The following is a 25,435-nucleotide window of genomic DNA, read 5'->3' as shown; positions in this document are numbered from 1 at the left end:
TAAATATTACAGTAGTACCATGTCTCATTACCACTTTATATGTAGTGATACAGAATTTCAGATTATAAGCATGAGAATCATTAGCATTCAAATGCCATAATATTAATGAATAAGATTGCTATACATGATTTTTTTAAATAAATCACTTTCCATTTGAGTCCATAAATCTTTTTCAAAATCAGTTAAAACTTTAGAGATTTCATTATCTCAGCAAACCATGTAACCCAGAGCTCTGCCTTCAGTGTAAATGAATTAATAACTCCAAATCCCTTCCATAGATTCCTCTAAGAACTTTTTAAAAATACTATGATCTTTATAGTTTTTTTTTAATGCAGTAGTCTCTCTTTAACTTTCTGAGATTTTAGTTACATGTAAAATATCAAAAAGTACAAAACGGAAAAGTACATAAATAAGCTATTGATAAATTTAAGTTACATATACTTGGGTGTAGAGGGATAACATCACATGCTGTCCTCCCTGGGGTGGGTCGTACTTCTGTCTGTCCATCAATCCTTTAGAAGCTCTCTCTGTATGTATCAAAGAAACATGGACAAAAGACTTTATGATTGTTACTTAGCAGTGTTCTTCAGAGGCACTAGTAGTGATGCTGGAGATATAAACATAAGAGAAGAATGTAGATGCAGTCTTTACATGAAAAAGTGATTGTTCTTAATCTAAGAAAATGTAAAACACTTCTATGCTGAGGCCAGGCATGGTTGATAGGCAAAGAGTGAAGCAGGAGTGGGAAAGAGTGGGAGACTAACCTGGGCAACAGAAACCAGACCTGTGCTCAACACTACGAAAAGCAACTAAACCCAGCTAAATTAAGAAATGAACTGTTAAAAAGAAGACATAATCTAACCATAAAATTACAAAGGAGAAAGAATTTGTTAATTTCTTTCTTTGGTAACTCAGCCTGTAAAACTTACTCTCACAGTGTCATAAGTTTATGCACATGGGTATTGGATAAAACATGGTGACCTAGGAGAGGACTCTCTCCTTCAAAGACTCAGATATCTGTACACTGATGAACTTGGAACGGATCCCTGAGCTGTTACAACCTAAAGTCATCTTCATTAATGTCACTGCGATATTGGTAGGGTCTTTTCTCTTTCAAGGAATATAGTTCATCTCACGAACTGAAAGAAAGTTTTTTATTTTAAAAACTGTTTAATTAAAATAAAATTATACCAGTTCCTCCTTTCTTGTTCTCTCTTCAACCCTTCCCGCCTTTCCCAGCTCCCTCTGAATTGTTGGCCTTTTTTTTTCTTTTTAGTATTTTGTTTGTATATATGCATAAATATATAAACAGTCTGCTGAGTTTAGTTAGTGTGACATGTGTTTGTTTGATTCCAGGACTGTCTACTTTATATTAGATAACCAATTCAAGGGTTCATCTTTGGAACCCAGTTCTCACTCTTAGCAGTCATTAGTCATATTTCTTTGTTTATGAGTAGGAAGGACTGTAGAAAACGCTAAAGTATATTCTGTTTTAAAGTACAATATTAAGTTGTTACTAACAATAATCAAGTGTCTTTATATCTTTCTGTTTTCTTGGTAACTATTTCTTCAGAGGAGATAGATATGATGCATTACGTGCCTGCATTGGAGATACATTGTGTCAGAAGCTACAGAATTTGAATATCTTCTTAGTAAGTGTCAGTAAGAAGGGGAATAAGGAATATGTTCAAATGTTGTTGGATGTCAAGTTAATTTTTACAGTCAACTTATTCTAAATGAATAATTGATAAATCATAATCTCCAGAGCTTAAAATACTTACTTCCTGGGACTTTTACATAAAAGTTAGCCCATTCAGGATATGAAGAATTTATTCATTTCAAAATAAAACATGAATGTAACAGCTTCAATATTAAATGCCTTTCTAAAAGTACTTTAAAAATCTTTTTAAAAATTTTTAAAATCACTACATTAGGAAATGAGTAAATTATTCTTTTTTAAATATTTTAGTATATTTAGAGAAAAAATTTTCACAAAGGTATAAATGTTGGCTAGTCTTAAAAAATACTACTTAGTTTTAGTAATTTTTTGTGAAGTAATAATTTAAAGATTAGCAATTTCTTCTGAGATTTTTTTTGTCATACAGAGAGAACCTTTTGTAATTTAAGCTTCAAATATCTGTTTTACTTAAAATTTTTGGTAGACTTGTCTTAAACATACTTCTGTCTTTCAGATAGACTGACAAATGTCTAAAAGTAAAGACTTTTTCATGTTACCTAGTTCTGGGCTTGGGTTGTTTTTTGGATTTTTGGTTTTTTTCTTCTGTTATTATTTTCTTTTGTCTATAAGAAATGAGTTCTGCATTTAGCTTTTGTAAGGATTCTTCAAATGTTTTTTATTTAAAGAAATTATAAATACTATAGCTTTCTTATTTGTTTTATACTTTTTTCTTTAATTGAGACACTTAAAAGGCATATGAAACTTGTAAAAAGTAAAATTCACCACAAGCAAATCATAAATCATTTTTTAAAAACTCTAGTTAGTGTTACACCATTTGAAAAAAAAATAGAATGAAATTAAATTCATTAAAAATTATAGTCTTGTCTGACATTTGTACTCTTTCTTCAATAGGTAGGATGTGGCGCCATAGGCTGTGAAATGTTAAAAAATTTTGCATTACTGGGTGTTGGTACAGGCAGAGAGAAAGGAATGGTAAGAAACAAGTCATTTGAGGCTTAAACGTTTATACTTCTCCTGTTGCCCTTCTAAAAACGATGTCTGACTATACTAGCCTGTTTTACTGGTACACCATTACACTGAGGACCTTCTTCTCTTCGAGCTCTTCTCCATTCCCATCCCTGCAGTTCTTTCAGATGAAAGTAAGACTGTTAACCACCCACCCACCCCTGCAAAGAGAGAGAGAGAGTTAGAGAGAAAAAGAATCTCTAATATAAAAGTCTACAAAAGTGTAGACACATACACAAGGAACATTACTAAAATAAAATGAGTGTGAACACCAGTCAGCACCTGAAACTGGAGCCGGCACAGAGCAGCAGAGTACCGAGGCCGGTCTCTAAACTTCTAGCTTAATGCTACATGCATTTTCAGTTCTGCAGATTATTTTACCTGCTGCGTAGTTTTCTTTCACCTTCTAGAATTGGGCTCTATACTTTTTTTAAAGGGTAATTATTTTGGGCCTATATGACAGCTAGTTGGCTGTATAAAAATACTCAACCACCTAGTAGTTTATAGATTCAACATTAGTTGGTGTTTCTGTCAAATTGAAACATGACAACATTCTTTGAAAATTACTTAAGATTAAAAGTAAATATTGGGCTAGTAAGATGGCTTGTCAGGTAAAGGCACTTGCCATTAAACCTGATTTAGCTTGAGCCCCAGAACACACCCATGGAAGGAGAGAAAGGACTTTTCACAAAGTTACTGTTTGACTTTCATACTCATGCTGTGAGCACATTTTTCCTCCACACATACACACAATAATGAGGAAATGATAAATAACTTTTAGAAGAAAAAATGTCAAAAGCTTAGAAGAGATAGCTCTTTTGTGAGTAATTAATTTTGTAGGTCTAAAAGATGGTAGTGAGATTTTTAATATCCAAATAAAGAATTTTTAAATTTCTAATGAGCTTAAATCATTTGTGTTGTTTGCTATGCTCATGCACTAAACATTAGTTGGAATTTAAAAAAAATTTAACAGTGATAGTATATTACTGGTAACCATTTGTAATTTTTTTAAATGACTATTAATAGTAAAAATGGTTTGGAAGTATTGTTTTGGTCATAGTGAGAAATGCAAAACAAACTCATTTGTTTTGTTCTCCTCTGCTGCAAGGTAACAGTTACAGATCCTGACTTGATAGAAAAATCCAACCTAAACAGACAGTTCCTGTTTCGTCCTCGTCACATACAGGTTTGCCACTGTTTTCATATCCTAAACAGATAATGGTTGCTGGATAATCCTATTGTTAGATTCTTAAAAGTAAAGTATTCTTTGGAAAGAACAAAATGAACAAAAAAATGATTCTTCATGAACACTTAAATTGGTTTTTGGATGTTATTATTTTGAATCGTGAAACATGAGTAGACTTTTCATTTTGTAATCACAGAAATATGTTTCCATAAGCAAGTTCTCTGATTGGAGGTTTAACAACGTTTTTTTTTTTTCTTTTGCTATAAAACAGGTAAGGGATAGTATTTAAAATTTCTGTACCAATTTTAACATCCCCTTTTATTGTAAAAGACTATTTAGTCATCTCAAACCAAAATATTTAAATCAGGAAAAGAAACAGAGTTAGGTGGATCTCTTGAGTTCCGGGCCAGCCTGGTCTACACAGTGAACATTAGTCATAATTACAGGGTAAAACTGCAGTAAAAAACAGAAAAGAAAAAATTGTTAATTTTAAAAATGTGCTTTTAGTTTAAATTTTTCCCTTGTATTGTCAACTCATTGTCGACATTAGGAAATGTAAGCATGTTATGAACCAGAAGTGACTACAGTATTTGTCATCGTTAACCTGGCATCCTCTTACATAAATACAAGGATGTGGAAACAGCCTCTGTGAACTCAAATGTCTTACTACAACGATTCACTGTAGTATCTGTAGATGAACACAAAGACTTGTTTGTTGACACATGAGTTATTTGAGCTTGTTTCGTTACTTGTCTGTCACCACATATTCCAGATGATTAGACTGTGTAAATTCAGTCATAGTCTATCTTCTGTTTAACATTTATTCGTTCTGTTTTTATTGTTACTTGTTTAGAAACCTAAAAGCTATACTGCTGCTGAAGCAACTCTGAAAATAAATCCTCAATTAAAAATAGATGCACATCTGAACAAAGTTTGTCCAGCCACTGAGAGTATATACAGTGATGAATTTTACACTAAGCAAGATATCATTATTACAGCACTAGATAATGTGGAAGCCAGGAGATACGTAGACAGGTATGTTCTTGAAATTCAAGTGCATAAAGAACTACTTTATTTTTCTTCTTTACTCTCACCTTTTGAAAAATTACCTAATTATTTTTATGTCATTCTAATAGAACTTTAAATTTAAGCATACTGATGACTTCCCATTATACATAGAAAAAAATTAATTTTGGTAAAACTGCCTAAATGTTATGTTTTTGTTTCCATGAAATACCTGCCACCTGTCCACTGTTCCTACTTGAAATGCGGCCAGTGTTCCCTGTTTCTTCTTATTGCATCCATATAAGCCTTCTTTAGGGTCTTAACGGCCTCTTTTAGGTTGGTTTGGGGCTTGTGGAAGTTGTTTCTCCCTTTCTCTAAAATTCTTGTTCCCAAATATGTGTACTGCTAATTCTTTCCTTTGAGGTGTTCCCCCATCTTCGAGTTTCAGTCTAAATCACTTTTCTTAAAACAGACACTAACTCCTAAACCTGCTTTTCTTAATACTTTTTCACTGTGGCGCTTATTTTTATCGACATACGTGTTTACTTAATGTTTGGTTGTTCACCACACTTTCATCCAAACATCATTTACTTATTTCCAGTGACAACCATCTGATTTCATTCCATGTGATTTATGAAATCAGTCATTGAATGAATCATGTATGACTGACAGCAGTGTTAGGATGCCAGAGCATATATCAGCTTACCATTGAGACATGAAAGAGACGCATATCTCGAGCAGAAGGGGAAACAAAGAAGAAAAAAAATACTGCATTTCTTTTTTTGTGTGTATATGTGTTGGAGGAGTGGTGCACAAAAAAATCCCTTCAGATACAAACGTGTGTAAAACATGACTAATGATGGCATTTATTTAATACTGCTTGGGATAAAGACCGGTTGAGAAGATAGGGTATGGCAGAACTTACGGGCAGGAAGGAATCAAATAATAAATAGAAAGTGAAGAAAGAATAACGTAGTTAATAAGGAGGAAAGAGAACTTTAATAAAAACATGAGATTTTAAACCAGGTGGTCACTAGGAAGAAGCAGGGTTTACTAGTTGAAACAACTTTTATGTATGTGAAGGGCTAAGGAGGAAACTGTTAGAGCTGTTACATAGGTCATGCTCTGTTACTTCCAGCACTCATACAGAAATGACTGCTGACCAGTAGATAGCAGGAATCTGCCCTTCGTTTACTGTTACTCATCACTTTTGTGTTTTGCTTTGTTTTGTTTTTATCTTTACATCTTTTGTCTCCAAATAGTCGCTGTTTAGCAAATCTACGGCCTCTCTTAGATTCTGGAACAATGGGCACCAAGGGACACACTGAAATTATTGTACCTCAACTGACTGAATCTTACAATAGTCACGTAAGTCAGTATATTGAATTAAATGTCTGTCTTTTTATATCACAATTTTTGTTTTCATGGAAGAATCAATAAATATGATTTAGCTTTATCAATCTTGGTTTTAGAACGGACAGATTGATACGTATGTGTGTCTACATGTTTAAACCTGTTGAAGGTAGATTTTTTTTTAAGTGTGTGTTCAGATGGTAGGAATACTAAGTAAGTGTAGTGGCCAGAGATCAATGTCCGGAGTCTTCCCCTGTTGTACTCTCTGATGTTTTTTCTGACCGGGGCTCAGTGAGAGCCCTGGAAATACAGATCTGACTGAACTGACTGGCTGGTAAGTGCTAGGGATCTCAGCCTGTCTCTCTCTAGTACTGGGGTTACATGTCAGATCTCCACACCCAGCTTTTATGTGGGTGCTTGAGAACACATTTAGGTCCTCAGTCTCACATTACTAACATTATACATCTCCCCTGCCCCTGAATATAATTTTTAGGAGTTGTCAAAGAAAAAAAAGTTTAAGTTTTCTCACTACCATAGGCTGTTAGAAAATAGCTTTTAAAAGCAATTACACTTTTTGACTGAAAATAGAACTGTCACCAGAGTCTTGGAATCATACCCATTTTCTGATCTTTTGGTTTATTCTTTTAGATATTGGCTGGTATATAAGAAAATGAAGAACACAAGTTATAAATATGTACTCAACACATTTTTTAATCATTAATTAAGTTATTTATTTACTTTACATCCTGATGACAGCTTTCCCTCCCTCTTCTCCCAGTCCCTCCCTCTTACCTTATCCCCAACCCCATGCACTCCACTTCCCCTTCTACTCAAAAAATAGGAGCTCCCCAATAGAAGTCAACCAGCCTTGGCATATCAAGTTGCAGTAAGACTAGATAATCTTTTTTTGTCCTCATTAAGAATTTATGCCCCTAGCATACATTATTAGAAATATTTGTGGAACCTAGTAAAAATATAAACTTGGTAATTTACTCTGAAACTACCTGAAAACAATCATTCTTCAATGATTCAAGGAAGCAGTGTGTAAACTTGAACAAGGAACAGTTCGAGTAAAATAATTAATGTATATGATTTTTATAATTATTAGTGTCCCTTGATTGAAAGGATATGTTTGGTTTAGTAAAACGTTTACATTATTAGTATACACTTCCATTTTCTTTCATGAAATTCACTTAACTGACCCATGTAATACAATAATATGAGAGATTAGTTGATTCATTAGAGTGTAAACATGGGAATCACGATATGCATGGTGCAGTAGGAAGATCCACAGGAAAGATCCTCTCATTCTGCCATTGCTGAGCTTCCTTCTATTTTTTTTTATTTCAGACTCTTATAAAACATAATTTAATATTCTTACAGTGTTCCTCATTGAATTTTAAGTTATTTGCTCATAAATCAGCAAATTAGAGATCTCTTTCAGTAAAAAGGCATAAACTGAGTTCTTTTGACTGAGTAAACCAGTAAGCTTAGGCCCTCTAATAGACAAGGAGGTCTTCAGTGGTTCCTCCACTAGTAAGACAACTAAATCATTACCCATCTAGTGTTTATAGTTTCTAGTAAACTACTAAGAGTCCTACTCCCAAATGTTTTACATTATGTAGAATCGTTGGGAACACTTGAGAACTTAACACATTAAGAATTCTTAATCAGTTCTCTAAGTTAGAAATAGTGTTACAAAATTTTACTTGTCACCTTAATTTGTCTAGAAAAAAATGTATTGAGATCTGCCATTAAAACTTCCTGCCACACCACACAGGCACACAGTGGTAAATAATGATGAGACTTGTGTTTCTCATATGACTTTCAGCAGGTTAAATGTCCAAGAAATTAAGTTTTGCTTTATTACCTAAGATGACAGGTATGAAAGTGTATAACGGGTCTTATTTTTAGACTAGTCAATATTTAGCCAGATATTTGATTTTATTTTTTAATAGCGAGACCCCCCAGAAGAGGAAATACCGTTTTGCACTCTAAAGTCCTTTCCAGCAGCTGTCGAGCATACTATCCAGTGGGCAAGAGACAAGGTAAAAGTTCTTAGTGAATTTGTCCTCTCTGAATTAGAAAAGACAATATTATCACTACTAAACATATCTGAAACTTTTTTCCTCTTTATAGTTTGAAAGTTCCTTCTCCCACAAGCCTTCCCTGTTTAACAAGTTTTGGCAAGCCTATCCTTCTGCAGAAGATGTCTTACAGGTAAAACACTGCATTTTACTGCAGACCTGATACTCATGTTAATATAATCTTATTTTCAAGTTACTTAAACATAATAAAAAACCTTCCTGTAGAAATTCGGAGTGGTTAAAAAACTTAATCCCAGTGAAACATTCTACTGGGAATCTTAAATTAGATCATAAATAGCCTGTTTTGTTTTTGCTTAATTGAACTGTATGCAATTGCCATTAAGCTTCAAACATTAGGTTTGTGGTTCAACCAAATGCGGAGGTAGTAATGGTGATAAAGTAGCAACAGATAGTCAGAGGGTTTGGGAAATTCTTTGGGGAAAGGTTAAGGTTAATTCAAGTAAAAATAATCGTGGCTGGACAGTAATTTTATTACTCTCCTAATAAGGCCAACTTCAAAGATACTGCTTTACATTTAGTCGTATACAACTAAAAAGGTCAGTTTTTTTATTAAATTACTCCAAGATCTCTGTATACTAAGGACCTCTTTAATACTTAGTATCTTACATGTAGGAAAATATGCAAATATGTCTTGAATTAAGAAAGTTCAAATCTGGGAGGTGGAAATGGCTCAGCAGTTAGGAGCACTGGATGCTCTTCCAGAGGACCCAGGTTCAATTGCCAGCAACCACATGGAAGCTCATTGCTGTCTGTGACTCCAGTACCAGGGGATCTGACACCCTCACACGGAGATGCATACAATACAGACAAAACACCAGTGTGCATAAAACAAGAATACATTTAAGAAAAAAAACTTAGTCTAAAATTTCAGTTACTATCTTCACACCCTCATAGTCCCCAAATAATTTAAAGAAAGAAAGAGAGAGGAGTGCTTAAGCATGGGAAAAAGAATGGAATGTGTTTGTGCTTGTAAAAAGTGTTTTATTTTCCTTTTGATTTCCTCTTATTTTAGAAGATACAAAATGGACAGAGTTTGGAAGGCTGTTTTCAAGTTATTAAGCTACTTAGCAGAAGACCTAGAATTTGGTCCCAATGTGTAGAATTAGCAAGACTAAAGTTTGAGAAATACTTTAACCATAAGGTAAGTTTACATTCTGAGACATTAATAAAGGTCTGTTCATTGCTCATTCATTTAATACTAATGTTCCCAACTTAAAATATTTGTTCTTTTCATTCAAGCCTTTTAGAAATAAATAGTAAGCTAACTGAGAGTAAAGCCTAGGCATATGACCAATTTCTTTATGAAGGTAACTAATTAATACATTTAGCTTGTACTTAGTGGCTTGACTTGTCAGCTGTGCACTGAATTGGCCCTAGCAAAGTTGGGTTTGGGGTAGCTTTTGTCTGTAGGTATTATGAAATGCATTAATTCTGTAGTCTAAGGAAGATTGTTCAGACTAGAAACAAGAGACTAATAATTCAGATGGAATTTTTGTTCAGATTTATGTTTTTTCTTCAACTGAATTAAGACATGCAGAACACAGTAGGCATCAAATAAGCTAAGCCATCTAGAGCATTTAGAATAGGTCAAGACACATATTCATTAACACTATCTGTTATTCTTACAGTCACATAGCTAACAAACTATATCCTGTACTTTAATCCCTCCCTCAGGGTAGGGGAAAAGGACCAAGGAATGAACACCCTGACCCTAACTAATATCAGGGAGGAGGAAAAACACCCTGTCCCTTACTTGACCCCAAGACTAGGGCCTAGAAAAAGAGTTCCACCAATCCCTGAGTTTGCTCTAAGGTCAGGCCACAAAATCCCACCAATCCCTGATTTTGACCCAGAGTCTGACCACAGAGTCCTACCAACCCCTAAGCTTGCTGCAAGATCAGGTGACAAAAGTCCCACTAATCCCAGGCCACCCTAGAAAGCTCCACTCACCTACCCAAGAAACCATATAAAGCCTGCCTTCTGTTCAGTTCCCTGCTGCTTCTCTCCCAATTTACACTTAGGCCCTTACCTTATAAGGTTATCCTTAAAAGAGGAAGTCTTTCAGGGTATACTTACTTGTGTTTTCACTTTCTGTATGATTTGCTTTTAGAGAAATGTTCTAAGCTCACCTCTCAAAAAATAGGACTTCTTTCCTTACTATTTCATCTATTTTATCATAATTATCAATGTGGTATAGTTCTGAGGGGAACGGTATCATGACAGTTGGGTGCCAAGAAATTCCACAAAGTCACACTGTACCACAAACCACATGTAAAAAGATTTATTGAGAAGATACAAGAGGGTGACTGACTGCTCAGAGAAGCAGCAAAGAACTGAGTCAGAGGCTTATATAGGGTTTCATGAGGGTGGCGTGAGGGTGATTTTCAGGTTGGCCTGGGATTGGAGAGATTCTGTGGCCTGAGATCTTGGGCTTTTGTCTGCAGAGCAGGGCCTAGCCTCTAAACCCCCAGGGCTTATAGTCAGCACCCTCTTTGTTTCTCTTAACTAAGATTCTTCTGAACCCTCTTCTGTGATGGCAGTTTTTTTATTTTATGTTACAATTTGAATGATTTGTGTTTAGAGGAGTGGAGTTTGTTCATGGCCACAGTGTTCCTGTGGGGTCAGAAGACAAACAACAGCAATCATTTCTGTCCACCATGGACATCCTAGGGATCAAACTCAAGTTTTTGTGCTTGGCAGCAAATAGCTTTACCTTAATGCTGAGTAACCCCTGTTTTGGTTGATTTTGTATTATCATCATCATCATCATCATCATCATCATCATCATCATTATAGAAAAAAGAGACCATGGAAATAAAATGGGATACTATCCATATTCATCATTTTTAAGCCTTTCACCTCAATTAAAGCATTATGAGTTTACAGATGTTTTATATTCCCACCCTCTTCCGAGCACATCTTAAGCATATAATTTTGAAATGCTAAATGCCATAGCTTTGTGTTTGTTTTTATATTTGTTGTAATGGTTAGCTCTTAGATACAGAATGGTGTGTAACATACTGTAAGAAAGGCATGAAGTGGCTATAAAAAGACTATAATGATGTGGGAGGAGAGGAGGAAGCACAAACTGATTCTTGACTGACTGCAAGACCCCACTGTGCATCTTTCAGGCTTTGTCTTGTTTATGGTGCCTAATCAGATATGTACAGAGCAGGTTCTTTTAATTTCAGGTTTTTTTCTTCATCTAACAAATAGGAGGGATTTTTTTCCTTTTTTAGGCTCTTCAGCTTCTTCACTGTTTTCCCCTTGACACACGATTGAAAGATGGCAGTGAGTATGACCAATGAGAAGCGATTCTAATGTAAAATGCTGGATCTGACCTGTATTTATTGAAAACCATTTTTTATCATTTACTAGGTTTGTTTTGGCAGTCACCAAAAAGGCCACCTTCTCCAATAAAATTTGATTTAAATGAACCTTTGTAAGTATGTGTAAATTATATTTTAAGTATCTGTGTAAATTTTTTAGTTATATACTGCAGGATCTTCAGTGTTAAGTAATTTAAGTCTCTTAGTCCAAAAGTTAACAAGTCATTCTAGGCAGTGGAGCCAGCCACACCCTTTCTACATGCATCCATTTACATGCTAAATACATTTATTGTTCGTAATATCTACTCCATAAAAAGCAGAGTTCTCTCTACTTTTGCCTATAAGAAAATACAATGAAAATACATGTTCTTACAATAAATAAAGCTAAGATGCTTTATGTGGAAATGCAGTTAATATGACCTGCCTACATTAATATAAGAAAGATTTTAGTTTGTCTCTGAGTGCCTAGATTTTTACACTGTTTTTAGTTTCACACTTAGCATTTATACTCTTTTCAAACACTTAGCCTACCTTCACTAATCAGCCTTTCTACAAATAGCATTTTGCTTAATTTCTTAACTATTGCTTCCTTCAGAATTTGACTTTTGTCGTATATTGCCTTTCTAATATGACGTGCCAATTTTTGTCTTCAGTAAAAATTTTTTGCTGGTTCAAATACAATGTATATTCATTCATACCTGAGACATATATTCTTATGAATTAAAAATGCTCTTCTCCAAGTATTCTTTTTTAATTTATTTATTTTATAAAATATTAATATAGCTCACAAGATTTGTTACATAATAATATATAATGAATACAAATTTCTTTTTTTCTAAGAAGGCCTGAGGCTTCCACATTTTGGCTTTTCTTCTTTTTTGAGCTTCATAATGTCTGTGAATTGTTTCTTGGGTATTCAGAGCTTTCTGGGGCTAGTATCCACTTACCAGTGCGTGCATACCATGTGGGTTCTTTTGTGCCTGCGTTACCTCACTCTCAGGATAGTCTCTAGTTCCATCCATTTGCCTAGGATTCTTCAAGTATTCTAATCATTCTGTACATCACAATATTCCAGGTGACTACTGAAATACAGGCTTTCTGTGTCAGAAAGACATTTGGTATTTCCTTCTGTTGTTTTAGTCTATACAAGAATTTAAAAGGGATAAAAATGAATTCTGCAAAACAGAATTTAAATGTAGTTGATAAGTGTTAATATGCAGGCTGTATGTCCTCCTGACTTAAATATGTTCTTTAAAACTGCCATTCAAACTGCATTGTTTGTTATTTTCATCTTAAAAGGCACCTCAGTTTTCTTCAGAATGCTGCAAAACTATATGCTACAGTATATTGCATTCCGTTTTCAGAAAAGGTAAGATAATCTCCAGGCTCTAGCAAGTGATTCAAAGCCTGAGTTGATTTAGTTGGTGGCATCAAAATTTGTGTTTAGATCATAAGAATTGTTCAGTCTCTTGTTGACTTGTTTGACGTAAGCTCTCACATGTTTGAGCCATGAGCTAGGACTTGCCTTGAGCTCCAGATCTTCCTGCCGTTACCTCCTAAGCACTCAGATTAGAGACATGCACCTTCATGCTAGCTAAAGTCATTCTTCTAGATTAAAAAAGAAAACGCTTGTCTTATATTGTCTTAGTTCATTCTAATGGCAGAAGTTGTCCACTCATTGCAGTGCTAGGAAATGGAAAACTGATTTTTTTTTTCTGAATTTAAATGTTGAAATAATAATTGTAAAAGCAATTATTATTACTTAAGTAATAAAAATATTTATAACTTTTTACCTTTTCCTGTTATCCTAGTTACTCTAAATTAGAAGTCAAAATGAGACAGTTCATAGTAATTTAAAAAATATTTCATAGAGACAGTTCTTTACATGATTTTTCTTTTTTAATGTTAACTTTCACATATTTCCAGAAGTCTGAAGGTGTTCTTCTGGTTTAATTTTTATTCCCTTAGAGTCATGCTCATTCTGTGAGACAACATCTTTTGAGTCACACCCAACAAGTTCCATACAGTTCTAAGAGACAGCACATGTGCATAAGTTAACGTTTTCCTAAATGCATATTAGAGTTAAATAAATTTTGCCTTCAAGTAAACTGATTAGAGAAATATAAAAAGAAAAAGGTCTTACTTTTTGTTGTTTTCTTTTTTAAGATAGGGTTTTACTGAGTAGATATATAAACCCAATAAGAGTAGCTTCAAATTCATGATTCATCTATTTCAGCCTCTTAACTTGGGATTCTAAACATATGCCCCAAATCTGAATCTGTAATTATTATAGATATGCCTGTTATAGATTAATCTTTCTTAGAAATAAAATATCACATAAAGGCCTAGGAAAAAATAATAGTGCTTGGTCTTGTGCTGCAAGTCTTAACTAATCTCAGTAGCAGTATGTCTTAGTTTTCATAGGAGCTTCCTAGTAGTAAATGTGGATGCAGGTTCATCTAGTTCAGCTTGAGCTATTATAGTTTCTTGCTTTTCGATGTATGAATTTAATTAATTGTCAAGTATAACAATCAGGAAAGCTAAAACTTTGGCACTGAGGAAATGAGAAAATGGTCTCTTTTTTTAAATTAGCAGAAAACAAGATTTAAAGTTTGGTAACTAAAATGTAAATGTTAATCCCAAGCCTTCTTTCCTCCAGTAGCTTTTATGACTGATACTTCTTTATGAAATGGAGATAAATGTTTCAAATGGATATAAACACACAGTTGATAAGGTTGTTTAGTCAGGTTACTAATAGTTACCCATTTATTATTAAAAGTTACAAATAGTTGATATTATAAAGGAACCTTTTTAAAAAAATAATAGTTAACTTTAAAGATTCAGAGTTCAAAAAATGTGTTGATAAAACTAACTTCTTTTATGAAACAGGACTTATCAGTGGATAGCCTCATGGACATTCTTTCAGAAGTTAAAATAGAGGAATTCAAGCCTTCCAACAAGGTAAGTTAGAAGTCCATTTACATAGCTAGTGGTTATTAAATTGCTGCGTATAACAGACCCCGTTCTCAGCTGGACAGTCCCAGGGTGGACACAGGTTTTGCCTTTATTCCAAAGAGTGGAGATGGCTAGAGAAAGAAGTGCACCCAAGCCTGCTCCAGCCAGCCTGCCACCTGTGCGGGTGCTGAAAAGGCGGAAGCTTCTCCCCGCCTTAATTTCAGAAGACTGTGGGAAAGGAAGAGCAGCAGGGAATCCTGTTGGGTATTTCAAGGACACAGGCAGAAGAGGACCAACAAGACAGATAGATGGCGTGGGACTGGATACTGCGTATACATCAGTGTAGTACTAACAGAAGTGCTCAACATGTGAAACTAAAAGGAGCTGTGAGAGACAACCAGTTTCTTAGGTGAAATAAGTTTAGGCTGAAGGCAGGAAGCTGAAGACAGAGTGAGTATGCAGTAACTGAGAGCAAAGTAGAAAAATCAGTTGAATGATAGAGAATTGCAAGACATCACTGAGGGTTCATATAGCACTAGTATGTGTGATATAGTATCTACTATAGGTTGCCATGACACTAAAGCACAGTTAGCTTTGGTACCATTGTGGCACTTGTGTATGCTGCCTTTCAAATAGATGGAAAATTGGTCTAATAATTATGACCAGAAAATATCTTAGAAAATATGAGAACCTGAGAACTAGGAGTGAAAATAGGAAAGTTTAAAGAAAAAAAATAAATTTTATGTGCATAATTTTGTTTTTTTATAGACTTACTATATGCCATTCTTTTATATACTCTACAAATTAACCATGAAACCACCTTCCTCAAGGAAGTGATATCTGTAGGCATCCCACATCTTTATTTCATAGAAAGGGATTTTTGTAGCAAGTGGATTTTTACATAAGTGAATGAGTTTTCTGAATAAAATACTCATGATATGTAACCTATAAATAATATGATAGTAAATTAAGAACAAAGCTGTGTCACTTTTGTAAGAAAAGTTTCCAACCTATATTAGTCTTTGACAAAGCTAAACTCAAGCCCAGGAAACACGTTCTAGTAAGTTTTCTGGCTTGCATTGCTTCTGCTGGTTTGATAGTTCAGGGCTAATAGGTTTCCCTGAGCAGTATATGGTTTTAATGTAGAATGTTTTACAACCCCTCAAGATAGCTCACACTAAAGGTTTAAGGCCAACATGCTCTTGTAGTTTTAGATGTGACAGCCTATTATTAGACATGATGGCAGGCAGAAGTTTCTATTTTATTAATTCTTTAATACATCATAAATGTTTTAGAAATGTGAGCAATCTCTCAATGACCAATGTAGAGACTCGGGTTGTAACATAAATATGCCAGTGTATGGAAATAGACAGTAAACTAAATATCAAAATAATATTACTGAGCAACAGATAAATTAGGCCATAATAATTAGTTATCAAGGGCATTGGGCAAATATTTTCTCTTATGATTTGGCTAAATAAGTAAATAAGATAAGTAATAGTCAAACTTGGCTTTAAAATGTGATAACAGTACCATGTAATAATGGTAATAAACATGTACACATGTATTTAAAGGTTGTTCAAACAGATGAAACTGCAAGAAAACCAGACCATGTTCCTGTCTCCAGTGAAGATGAGAGGAATGCTGTTTTCCAACTAGAAAAGGTGCTTTCCTCTAACAGAGCTACCAAAAGTAAGAGGGACTCTTTAAAATCCATGGACAAGATAGACCTGCTTTCCCAAAGAGCTATATTGATAAGTTCATAGGAATAATTTTTAATAATAATAGCTAGTCATAAATGTTTCTGTCTTTACCTGTGACTAAATTCATCATTTTTTTCTTCAAGTTGTAAAACTTAATTTTTCAAATTATATTAACTGTTACATTGCAATTCTTGGTGTTTTTATGCTTTAGATGTTGACCAGATCTAAAATCACAAGGAACAGAAGTTTCAGATTAGCTGGGCATCCTGGATCATCAGGGTCAAGGAGGCAAAATCTTTCTAAGCTATATAGTGAGACCCTATCCAATAATAAAGATCAGGTTATTCCCAATTCATACTTCAGTCATAGTACTCTAAGAGAAAAGAATTACAGGAAAGTCTTATAGATGGGGTGTGTGTGGCGGTGTGAGAATATGTAGATGAACCTGTAGGCATACATTTGCCATGGTACACATAGAATACATGGTACATCAGAGGATAAACTTGGGTACTTGGGTGTTGGTCCTGCCTGCCATGTTGCTTGAGAAAGAAGCTCTTGGTTGGTTTTCTGTTGTATGTACCAAGCTAGTTAGCCTACAGCCTTCCAGGGTTCCTCCTGTCTCTGCATCCTATCTTCCAAAGAAGCACTGGGATTGCAGATCCACTCACTGTGTCTGTCCAGCTTTTGTGTGGTAGATTCTAGGGCCTGAAAGTTGGTCTGTATGCAAGTTCTTTTGCTTATGGAACCATCTGATTGTCTCAATTGCTGACGAGGAGCACAAACTAACTTTAAAAACACCGTTATTAAAGCTGAACTTTTTAATTCCTTAAAAGCAGAGTTTGTTGTTCATCTGCTTATGTACATTTATCATATTCATTCTTTTCATGCTTTTTTCTAACTTTGATTCCCTTGTTTTTTATATATTTTTTAATTGATTAATAATAAAGATTTTTATGATGAGTGTCTTTATTAATTGAAAGATGCTTTCAGCTTGGTAACTTGTATATTGTCTTATTAAAAATCTTGTTCTTTGAAAATTGTGCACGTAAACTCTCTGTACATGGCCTTTTACTTCATAAAGCCATTACCACTAACTAGAGAACATTGTCTGGTTGCTCTGCTCAGGTGACCTTCAGATGGCAGTGCTTTCATTTGAGAAAGATGATGACAGTAACGGACACATAGATTTCATCACAGCCGCTTCCAACCTTCGAGCCAAAATGTATAACATTGAACCAGCTGACCGTTTAAAAACTAAACGCATAGCTGGGAAAATTATACCTGCTATAGCAACATCTACTGCTGCAGTTTCTGGCTTGGTAAGCTTAGTCTCTTAAAAATGCTTTTGTTTCTCCCACATTATACTGTCTTAGTTAGGGTTTTATTGCTATGAAAAGACATCATGACCAAGGCAAGTCTTATAAATAAAAACATTTAATTGAGGCTGGCTTACAGGTTCAGAGATTCAGTCCAGTATCAAGGCAGAAGCATGGCAGCATCCAGGCAGGCATGGTGCAGGAGGAGCTGAGAGTCCTACATCTGCATCCAAAGGAAGCCAGGAACAGACTGAGCATCCTCAGACAGCTCGGAGGGTCTCCAAGACCATCCCCACAGTGACACACTTCTTCCAACAAGGCCACATCTTCTAGTGCCACTCCCTGGGCCAAGCATATGCAAACCATCACATACACCAACCTTAGCTTGCTGCTTAGATTTTAGAGACAAAGGGACAAAAAGTTGAATATTCTAATTTAAACTTTCAAGATATTTCTGAAGATAGGATATAATTGTTCTTACAGACAGTGGTTCCAATGACATTTCTTTCCCACCTGGGTATGGGGCAGTAAAAAGAAGGGACCCACCCCAATAACTAGCTGAGGAACAGGACCTGGAGCCCAGGAAACACGTAAAGATCCCCTAGATTTTGAGTTCAGCACACAGATATCCTGAGGTTCCAGAGTGAGTTATGGAATCTGAAGAGTACATGATTTTGAGCACCCAAGCAGCTGGACAGGCTCAGAGAAGAAGATAGGGTAGCCCCATCTTCCCAAAGCACAGAGCTGAGGCCAACAGAGGAACACCCAAACGTTCTGTCACTTTTCCCTCCAATTCTCCACAGGAATCTTGTTCACCTCCATGCAAAGCAGGTATTAATAGTGTAAGCCCTTGAGAATCATCATATGAGCATTTATTATGCTGTGCTCTCAGTAGTCTGGAGTCAGTTATCTGTCCTTATGTTGATTGGATTTAAATTGCTTTAGTTTTACGTTGTGGTGTCTCATTTTGAAAATAGGGTGATTACATAGTGAAATAACTTTGTTTACTGTATGTGGAATAGGCTGAACATATATGTAAATCATTTCATTTTAATTTAATTCCAACTAAAATGCCATATTAACGCAGAATTATAGAATGTGTTAAAATTATTGATTTGTTGATTTTTTTAGATGTCGGTACAGGTTAATTTCAAAAATGCCATGTATGGGCTGGCTCAGAATTTTCTATGAAAGGCTCACTTTGTTAAATGTTTTAGAATGTATATATATTTTTAAATGGTTTCAAAAACCACTTGTAAAAGTAAAACATAAAAAATAAATTTGGATAATAATTATTTTCTCTAACATTTTCAAATTCAGATGATAAAAATATTTGGGCACAAAATTTCAAAATGACATTAAAACAAATTAATATACTACTAAATTGTATCTACTAAGAGAATAAAATAATCTTTTACAATTTTTGTGGTATTTACCTAAGCTACTTACTTGCATTAAAACTTCATGTTGTACCAATCAAGTGTGTATACTTTTGTAACTTTTTTATGTTTTAACTAAGTCATATTTAGTATATAAAGTATATTTACTTTAAAGATAGAAAAACATGCTTGAAGTTTTTTTTTAACTATATTGAATGTTCCTTGTAATTTAAAAATTTAATAGTAAATTGCTGAAATAAAAATTATGAAAAAGTAATAAAAACATAAAATGTACTAAAAATATACAGGTCAGTTAAATCAGAAATGTATATTGCTGCAGTCATACAGCTGTTTGTACTATCTACAGGGAAATGCTTGAACCTTGGAAAACAGTAAGACCAGTTAATTTCCCAAGTAGTTTTAGACTCTTGAAATAATCAGATCACCTTCTCCTAATCTAGGTTGCCTTGGAGATGATCAAAGTAGCTGGTGGCTATCCCTTTGATGCTTACAAAAACTGTTTCCTTAATTTAGCTATTCCAATAATAGTGTTTACAGAGACATCTGAAGTAAGAAAAACTGAAATCAGGTATGTATGAAAGTCTGTTTTGCTAATATAACAAGAAAGAAAAAGTATTCTGCCCTTGAAAGGAAACATACTGGGCTTCATCTCTGTTTCCTCTGTCTTTGTTATGCTGTGTTGTCTATACTGTCTCTGTTACTGCAGTGATATGAGCAATCCACGTGTTTAGTTATTGATGACTAGAACATCTGAACCATGAAACCCTACAGTTACTCGAAAAGAAAGGGATATGTGTGTGTACATACATAAGCATGCACAGACACGCACAGAGAATGAACACTATACACATAACTAGATACCTACATGATATATAAGACATGAAAACGAAAAGATTATGAATAGAAAGATGGGGTCAGAAAGGATGAAGGGGAGTCATGGACATTAGTACAAGCAGTGGTACGAATGCATGAAACTGTCCTAAACTCATTACTTTGTGTGAACTAAAGTATTAAAAAGAAAATGAGGATGCTTTGTAATATGTACTTGAAATGAGTCACTGAAAAAAATATACAAAACACAGATTAAAGTGGTCACTTGTATGTACTGACTATTTTAGAAATTGTAAACCCCACCACCACAACATTAATTTCTAAGCAAATGATAAATAATGGACTGCAGGAAAATTTTTATTGCTACAGGAAAGAGATTTTAAAGTTTGTGTTCTTGCTATATTTCTACAACAGAAATGGAATATCATTTACAATTTGGGACAGATGGACTGTACATGGAAAAGAAGATTTCACCCTCTCAGATTTCATAAATGCTGTCAAAGTAGGATATTTTCATTTCCTTCATCTAACTAGTACCCTGCAGTCTGTGATTTCTGTGTAATGTGCCTCCTAATTCATGGGAACCCTAGTATGTTCTTGAAACTATAATAGTACTAAATTCCTTATCAGGGTCACTCCTGTACGTATGTACGAAGTATAGTTTGCAAATATGACGTTACTAGAGAGTAGCACGAGTGTCACATTTGAACACATACTGTAGTGACAGGATTTCTTTCAAGACTGATTAGCTGATTTTACCATACATCTTGACCTGAGCCTCTAATAATGTTCTTTCTTTCCCTCCAACCTTGAGAGCTCTCTACTTTCCAAGGAGGCACTTTGGGTCTCTCTTTGGCATGTCTGAGTTGTCAGTCTCATTATGGTTGCACTTGGTGCCTTCTATTAAGTCAGTGGTTCTCAGCCTTCCTAATGCTGCAACCCCTTAATACAGTTCCTCATGTTCTGATGAACCCCAACCAGAAAATTATTTTTGTTGCTACTTCATAGCTGTGATTTTGCTACTGTTATGAATTGTAATATAAGTATCTGTTTCCAGTGGTCTTTGGTGACCACTGTGAAAGGGTCATGTGACACCCAAGACTCAGATTGAAAAGTGCAGTATTTGGAAGCAGAGCTTAAGACACTAGCACTCTATTACTTGAATAAGAAGTCAAACAATAAAGACAGCTACTTAAGCGACCAATAGATGGGTCGCCCGTGTGAGTGTACTGGACCAACAATCGCTTCACACCGTGGGTATGTGGAAGACAGCTTCAGACTTCACCACACTGCCTGGGATGGCATACAGGTCATTGTTAACATGTTTATTTTAAGGGCTGAGCCTGCGGCTTAGTAGGAGAGCACATGGCTGACATGCATCCCTAGGTGCAGCCTCCAATGGTGGGGCTGCACATAAGTTGTTTAGTCCTGAAATTTTTTATTAAATATTTTTAGGCTCTGGTAACTGAAAAAAGAAAGTGAAGCCACAGATAGCCACTATAGTTTTTAACTTGTAAAACTGTTGGAAGGTATAAATAATATTTATATAAGCCTGCCTTATTTTTGGTAGATATAAAACGTGTACTTTGGTTGAGGCTTTGATTGTTTACTTTGGTGTTTACTTTTAGGAAAAGTATGGAATTGAGCCAACAATGGTGGTGCAGGGAGTCAAAATGCTTTATGTTCCTGTAATGCCAGGTCACGCAAAAAGGCTAAAGTTAACGTAAGTATTTAACGTACATGCAGAAGAATGATGGGAATCCAAATGTAAGCTCTGTACACACTGGAAAGCAATGAATACTGGGATTTATATAAAAAGCGTTATTCTTGCTTTATGCCATAGTAGAAGGCTAGCAGTCCAATTCTCAAAAGAGATTCATAGGATTACATCTTTGTAAATTTGTTACAGACCAATCAAATGTGTTCTAAGTAACAGTAGACCCATGCTTTCCTTGTGAACATAGAAAAGTACATTTGTAAAATTGAGATATAATACAAGAGTACAAAATAATCGCTTTTATTAACTAAATGTATCTTTTTATTAAAGATGCCTGTTGTGTGTCAGGATTTATTCTAAGCACTGGGGATACAGATATGAACAAAGAACCTTCCAACTTGAGGGATTAGGGAGAGAAGAAAACTGTATATGATAAGGTAGTGGTAGATGCTGTAGAGACAGTAAAGAATGCAGAGAGTAGGGCTGCGTTGTCAGATGTAATAGTCTGCATATTCACTCTGCACATTAGATTCTTTACCTGCGGATGTTGATTTTTAGAGGAAGAAAGTAACAAAAGAAAGCCAAAATCTTCACAGTTGTGGTACCTAGATCTTCTCTATCATTATATGGGCCTTCTCTACTTCTCTCCTTCCCTCTACATTTGTATATGTGTCTCTAGAATACAACAGTCTCTTTAGTGAGGGCTTTCCTCTAGTTATTTCCTCTGCTTATACCTTGGAGACTGGGCTAATAGTCCTTTTGGTCTTTGCACTCCTAAAATGGCCTTTCTAAACTCTATTTAGCACTGCAGACAATCTCCAGCTGTAGTTTTCTGTGCCTACCCTGTTTTGCTCTCCCTTTTTAAAAATGTATTTCTTTATTCTTCAAAAGTTCATGATATGTAATGCATTTAGATCATCATTACCCCCTTATTTTCTTCCTCTACCCATTAAACCAGTAGTTCTCGACCTGTGGGTCACAACCCCTTTGGCAAACCTTAATCTCCAAAAATATTTATATTATTATTCATAATAGCAAAGTTACACTTATGAAGTAATATGAAAGTAATTTTATAATTGGGGTCACGAAACATGAGGAATCATATTAAAGGGTCATTGCATTAGGAAGGCTGAGAACCACTGCATTAAACTCATTCTTTTTCTAGCATTACTTCCTCCTAATTTTAATGTCTTTTTTTGCCCAAATTCTTTTAATTGTGCATATACCTCCACCCATGCAAGCAATCGGGAGGTTAGAGGACAATTTTGTAGAATGTGTTTTCTCTTTCCACCTTTTTACATGAGATCCAGGAATTTCCAGAGTTGGATATCAAGCTCCTGTACCACCTCACTACCATACTAGCTTTTAATTAAAGTTGCTTTCATTAGCATTTGTTTAGGGTTATCTGATTTAGCTTGAGGAACTTACCAGTAACTACCTCACAGAATTAAATAACTAACCTTCCTCCAGCAACCATAGCTTCTTTATGAGCCCTTCCCCATTAACTGTGGGACACTGATGGGTTGGTTTTGTACAGCCATGTTTGCTGTGTCCATGGTTATAATAGCTATGTCCAGAAAATAACATGACACTTTCCCATCCTCCAGCTTTTGCAGTTTTCTGCCCCATCTCCTACAGTGTTCCCTGAGCCTGCAAAGAAAGCTGTACTGGTGTCCCAGTTAGGGCTGACCACTCAGTCATCACCTAATCTCAACTCATACAGTTTCCCCATTAACTATTGATCGTTGCAGACAAAGTTTTTCTCTGACCAAGCTGAAAGCAGAATGCTTATTAGTAGGAACATAAATACATAGGAGATAGTTTGACAGTGTCCATTTAGCAAAGTAACAGTAATAGGTATTGTTTCACACAGATATTAGTGGCTAGGGCCTACATCCTCCCTAGTCAGGTTTAAAGCTTCAAGTATGAATTCCTGTGTTGTAAGGCCTGAAATCTGTCAGAATGCAGTGGTTATCCCTGTAACAGCCAAGTCACTTTTGTACCATTGGCACTGGGCATATCTTGCCTTGGCAGCTCAGTTTTTGAAACTGAACCCCTAGTGGTCTGTTTAGTGCTTTCCTACATTATACAGTCTAGCCAGCAGGGTGGATCCTTCCAGCTCAGTTTTAGCTTCATTCCTTTATATCTTTCAATCAGCGTGGGTAGTATCTTCAACAGTAGGGTCTTATGTAGCTCATGAGGACTGTCAAGAGAAATGATACTGTTTTTGAGGCCTCCCTGAGCAAATCTCATAAGGAAGTTTAAACAAAAGGTAGGATTTTTTTGTTCAATAAATTAAGGCCTGGGTTAATGGGTTAAAGTGTGGCAACTGAGGGTCTCTGATGTGTCTAAACTAGAAGTGTAGCAAGAATCACTGCATTACTCTTTGGGGTTTTTGTTTCTTTTTTGTCATGATCAGCAGAGGTTCTATTAGACAACATACTTTCAATTTGGAGCTTTTAGAAAGGAAAAATTAATGTATAAGAATAGGCAGATTGTTATATTAAAGTATATATACAAGTGCAGTCTCTGACTAGTACTAAACAGCAAAATGTTCTTTCATTTAATCAAATCACCAAACTATTTATCTTTGTTTATTCATAGAATGCACAAACTTGTGAAACCTTCCACGGAGAAGAAATATGTGGATCTTACTGTGTCATTTGCCCCAGACGCTGACGGAGATGAAGATTTGCCAGGACCCCCAGTGAGATACTTCTTCAGTCATGACACTGATGCATAGACATTGTTTTGGAGATATTCCAGGACGACTTTATTTTGGAAAGTGTACTTAATTCAAAAGCTAAAATTAATCAGCTCATAATACTGTGGATTTCTTTTTGCCTTAATTTAAGGGAAACATCATTAGGAAACTTAACAATAGTGAAGAATTACAAAATATTTTAAAGCATAGTACACGTTTGTTTATTGCTCCCTACGGTTATGATCACAGCAACTTTGAACTGGAATTTTCTAATGCTTACAAGATTGTTTATTAAGCCCTGTGGATGAAAGAAGGAACAAGAAATCATTTATCTATGACCAGAAGAAATAAAGATGAAGAAATTGAAAATAATGAATTCGTGCTATTCAAAAAGCTAAATCCTATTTCAAGGTTTTCTTTTTTATTTTGTAATATAAATAGTGTGGCACTTTACTGCTTATATGATTTGGCTTTGAGAGGAGGGGGGATGGCAGCGGTAGATGAAACTGTAGTTACAGTTAGGGTCCTGCTACCTCTGCAAACAGTGTGGTATGTTACTTCTTCCCCCAAGTCAGGATTTTCCCTGATCTGATCAGTGTTGTAAACAATGAGGTAAGATGACATGTTAACTTGGACAAATGTTAACAGTATTATATGCACTCTGAAACTCCTAGAAAATCCATGAATGTGAGCAGATAAATATGGCTAATCATTTGATTGTTAATATACCTTTATTTTATTTATCTGGAAGTCTAAACTAGTCATAGTATATAAGACCAGCATTTTTATAAAGGGAATATTCTTAGAAATAGATGGAAATTAAAGATTTAATACTAATACAATTGTCTTCTTTTCTCTTTTCAGCAATGTAATGGAGAAAATATATATATAGTATTTTTTTTAAAGCAAGCATGTCATTTACTCTTCATTCCCAAATTGGGAATTGACAGAAATAGAAAAAAAAATATATTTTTTAAAGTTTTTCTTTATTGAGAGAAATACTCTGTTTCCTTATATGAACAATTGCAACTAATGATACAATTGGATCCATTAAAATATGACAGTACTTGACTGTAAAATTAGTGAAAACAGCAAGTGAGTCTTTTTCACAAGGATTATCATGC

The 25,435-nt window shown here is 35.0% G+C and overlaps 1 protein-coding gene across 1 annotated transcript in view; it reads left to right on the top strand.

The window, feature by feature from the left end:
* Positions 1 to 25,118, top strand: part of UBA6 (ubiquitin like modifier activating enzyme 6) — a gene marked incomplete at its 5' end in the record, with an annotated part of 55,743 nt that extends 30,625 nt beyond the window's left edge. The window contains 18 exons of the mRNA XM_080909766.1: positions 1,574 to 1,652; positions 2,591 to 2,671; positions 3,813 to 3,890; positions 4,744 to 4,925; positions 6,158 to 6,263; positions 8,207 to 8,296; positions 8,388 to 8,468; positions 9,369 to 9,497; positions 11,596 to 11,647; positions 11,735 to 11,798; positions 12,985 to 13,054; positions 14,575 to 14,646; positions 16,215 to 16,332; positions 17,469 to 17,662; positions 19,500 to 19,627; positions 20,305 to 20,392; positions 21,519 to 21,613; positions 24,212 to 25,118. Coding sequence (XP_080765892.1) covers positions 1,574 to 1,652; positions 2,591 to 2,671; positions 3,813 to 3,890; positions 4,744 to 4,925; positions 6,158 to 6,263; positions 8,207 to 8,296; positions 8,388 to 8,468; positions 9,369 to 9,497; positions 11,596 to 11,647; positions 11,735 to 11,798; positions 12,985 to 13,054; positions 14,575 to 14,646; positions 16,215 to 16,332; positions 17,469 to 17,662; positions 19,500 to 19,627; positions 20,305 to 20,392; positions 21,519 to 21,613; positions 24,212 to 24,350 — 1,846 coding nt within the window. The 3' untranslated portion in view covers positions 24,351 to 25,118. The remainder of the gene's footprint in view (positions 1 to 1,573; positions 1,653 to 2,590; positions 2,672 to 3,812; positions 3,891 to 4,743; positions 4,926 to 6,157; positions 6,264 to 8,206; positions 8,297 to 8,387; positions 8,469 to 9,368; positions 9,498 to 11,595; positions 11,648 to 11,734; positions 11,799 to 12,984; positions 13,055 to 14,574; positions 14,647 to 16,214; positions 16,333 to 17,468; positions 17,663 to 19,499; positions 19,628 to 20,304; positions 20,393 to 21,518; positions 21,614 to 24,211) is intronic.
* Positions 25,119 to 25,435: the final 317 nt, after the last annotated feature.

Source organism: Micromys minutus (assembly GCF_963924665.1).
Source record: "Micromys minutus genome assembly, chromosome: 1".
In the NCBI taxonomy this organism is placed as follows: domain Eukaryota; kingdom Metazoa; phylum Chordata; class Mammalia; order Rodentia; family Muridae; genus Micromys; species Micromys minutus.
The sequence above is the reverse complement of the archived record's forward strand: the minus strand, read 5'-3'. Positions and strand labels throughout refer to the sequence as shown.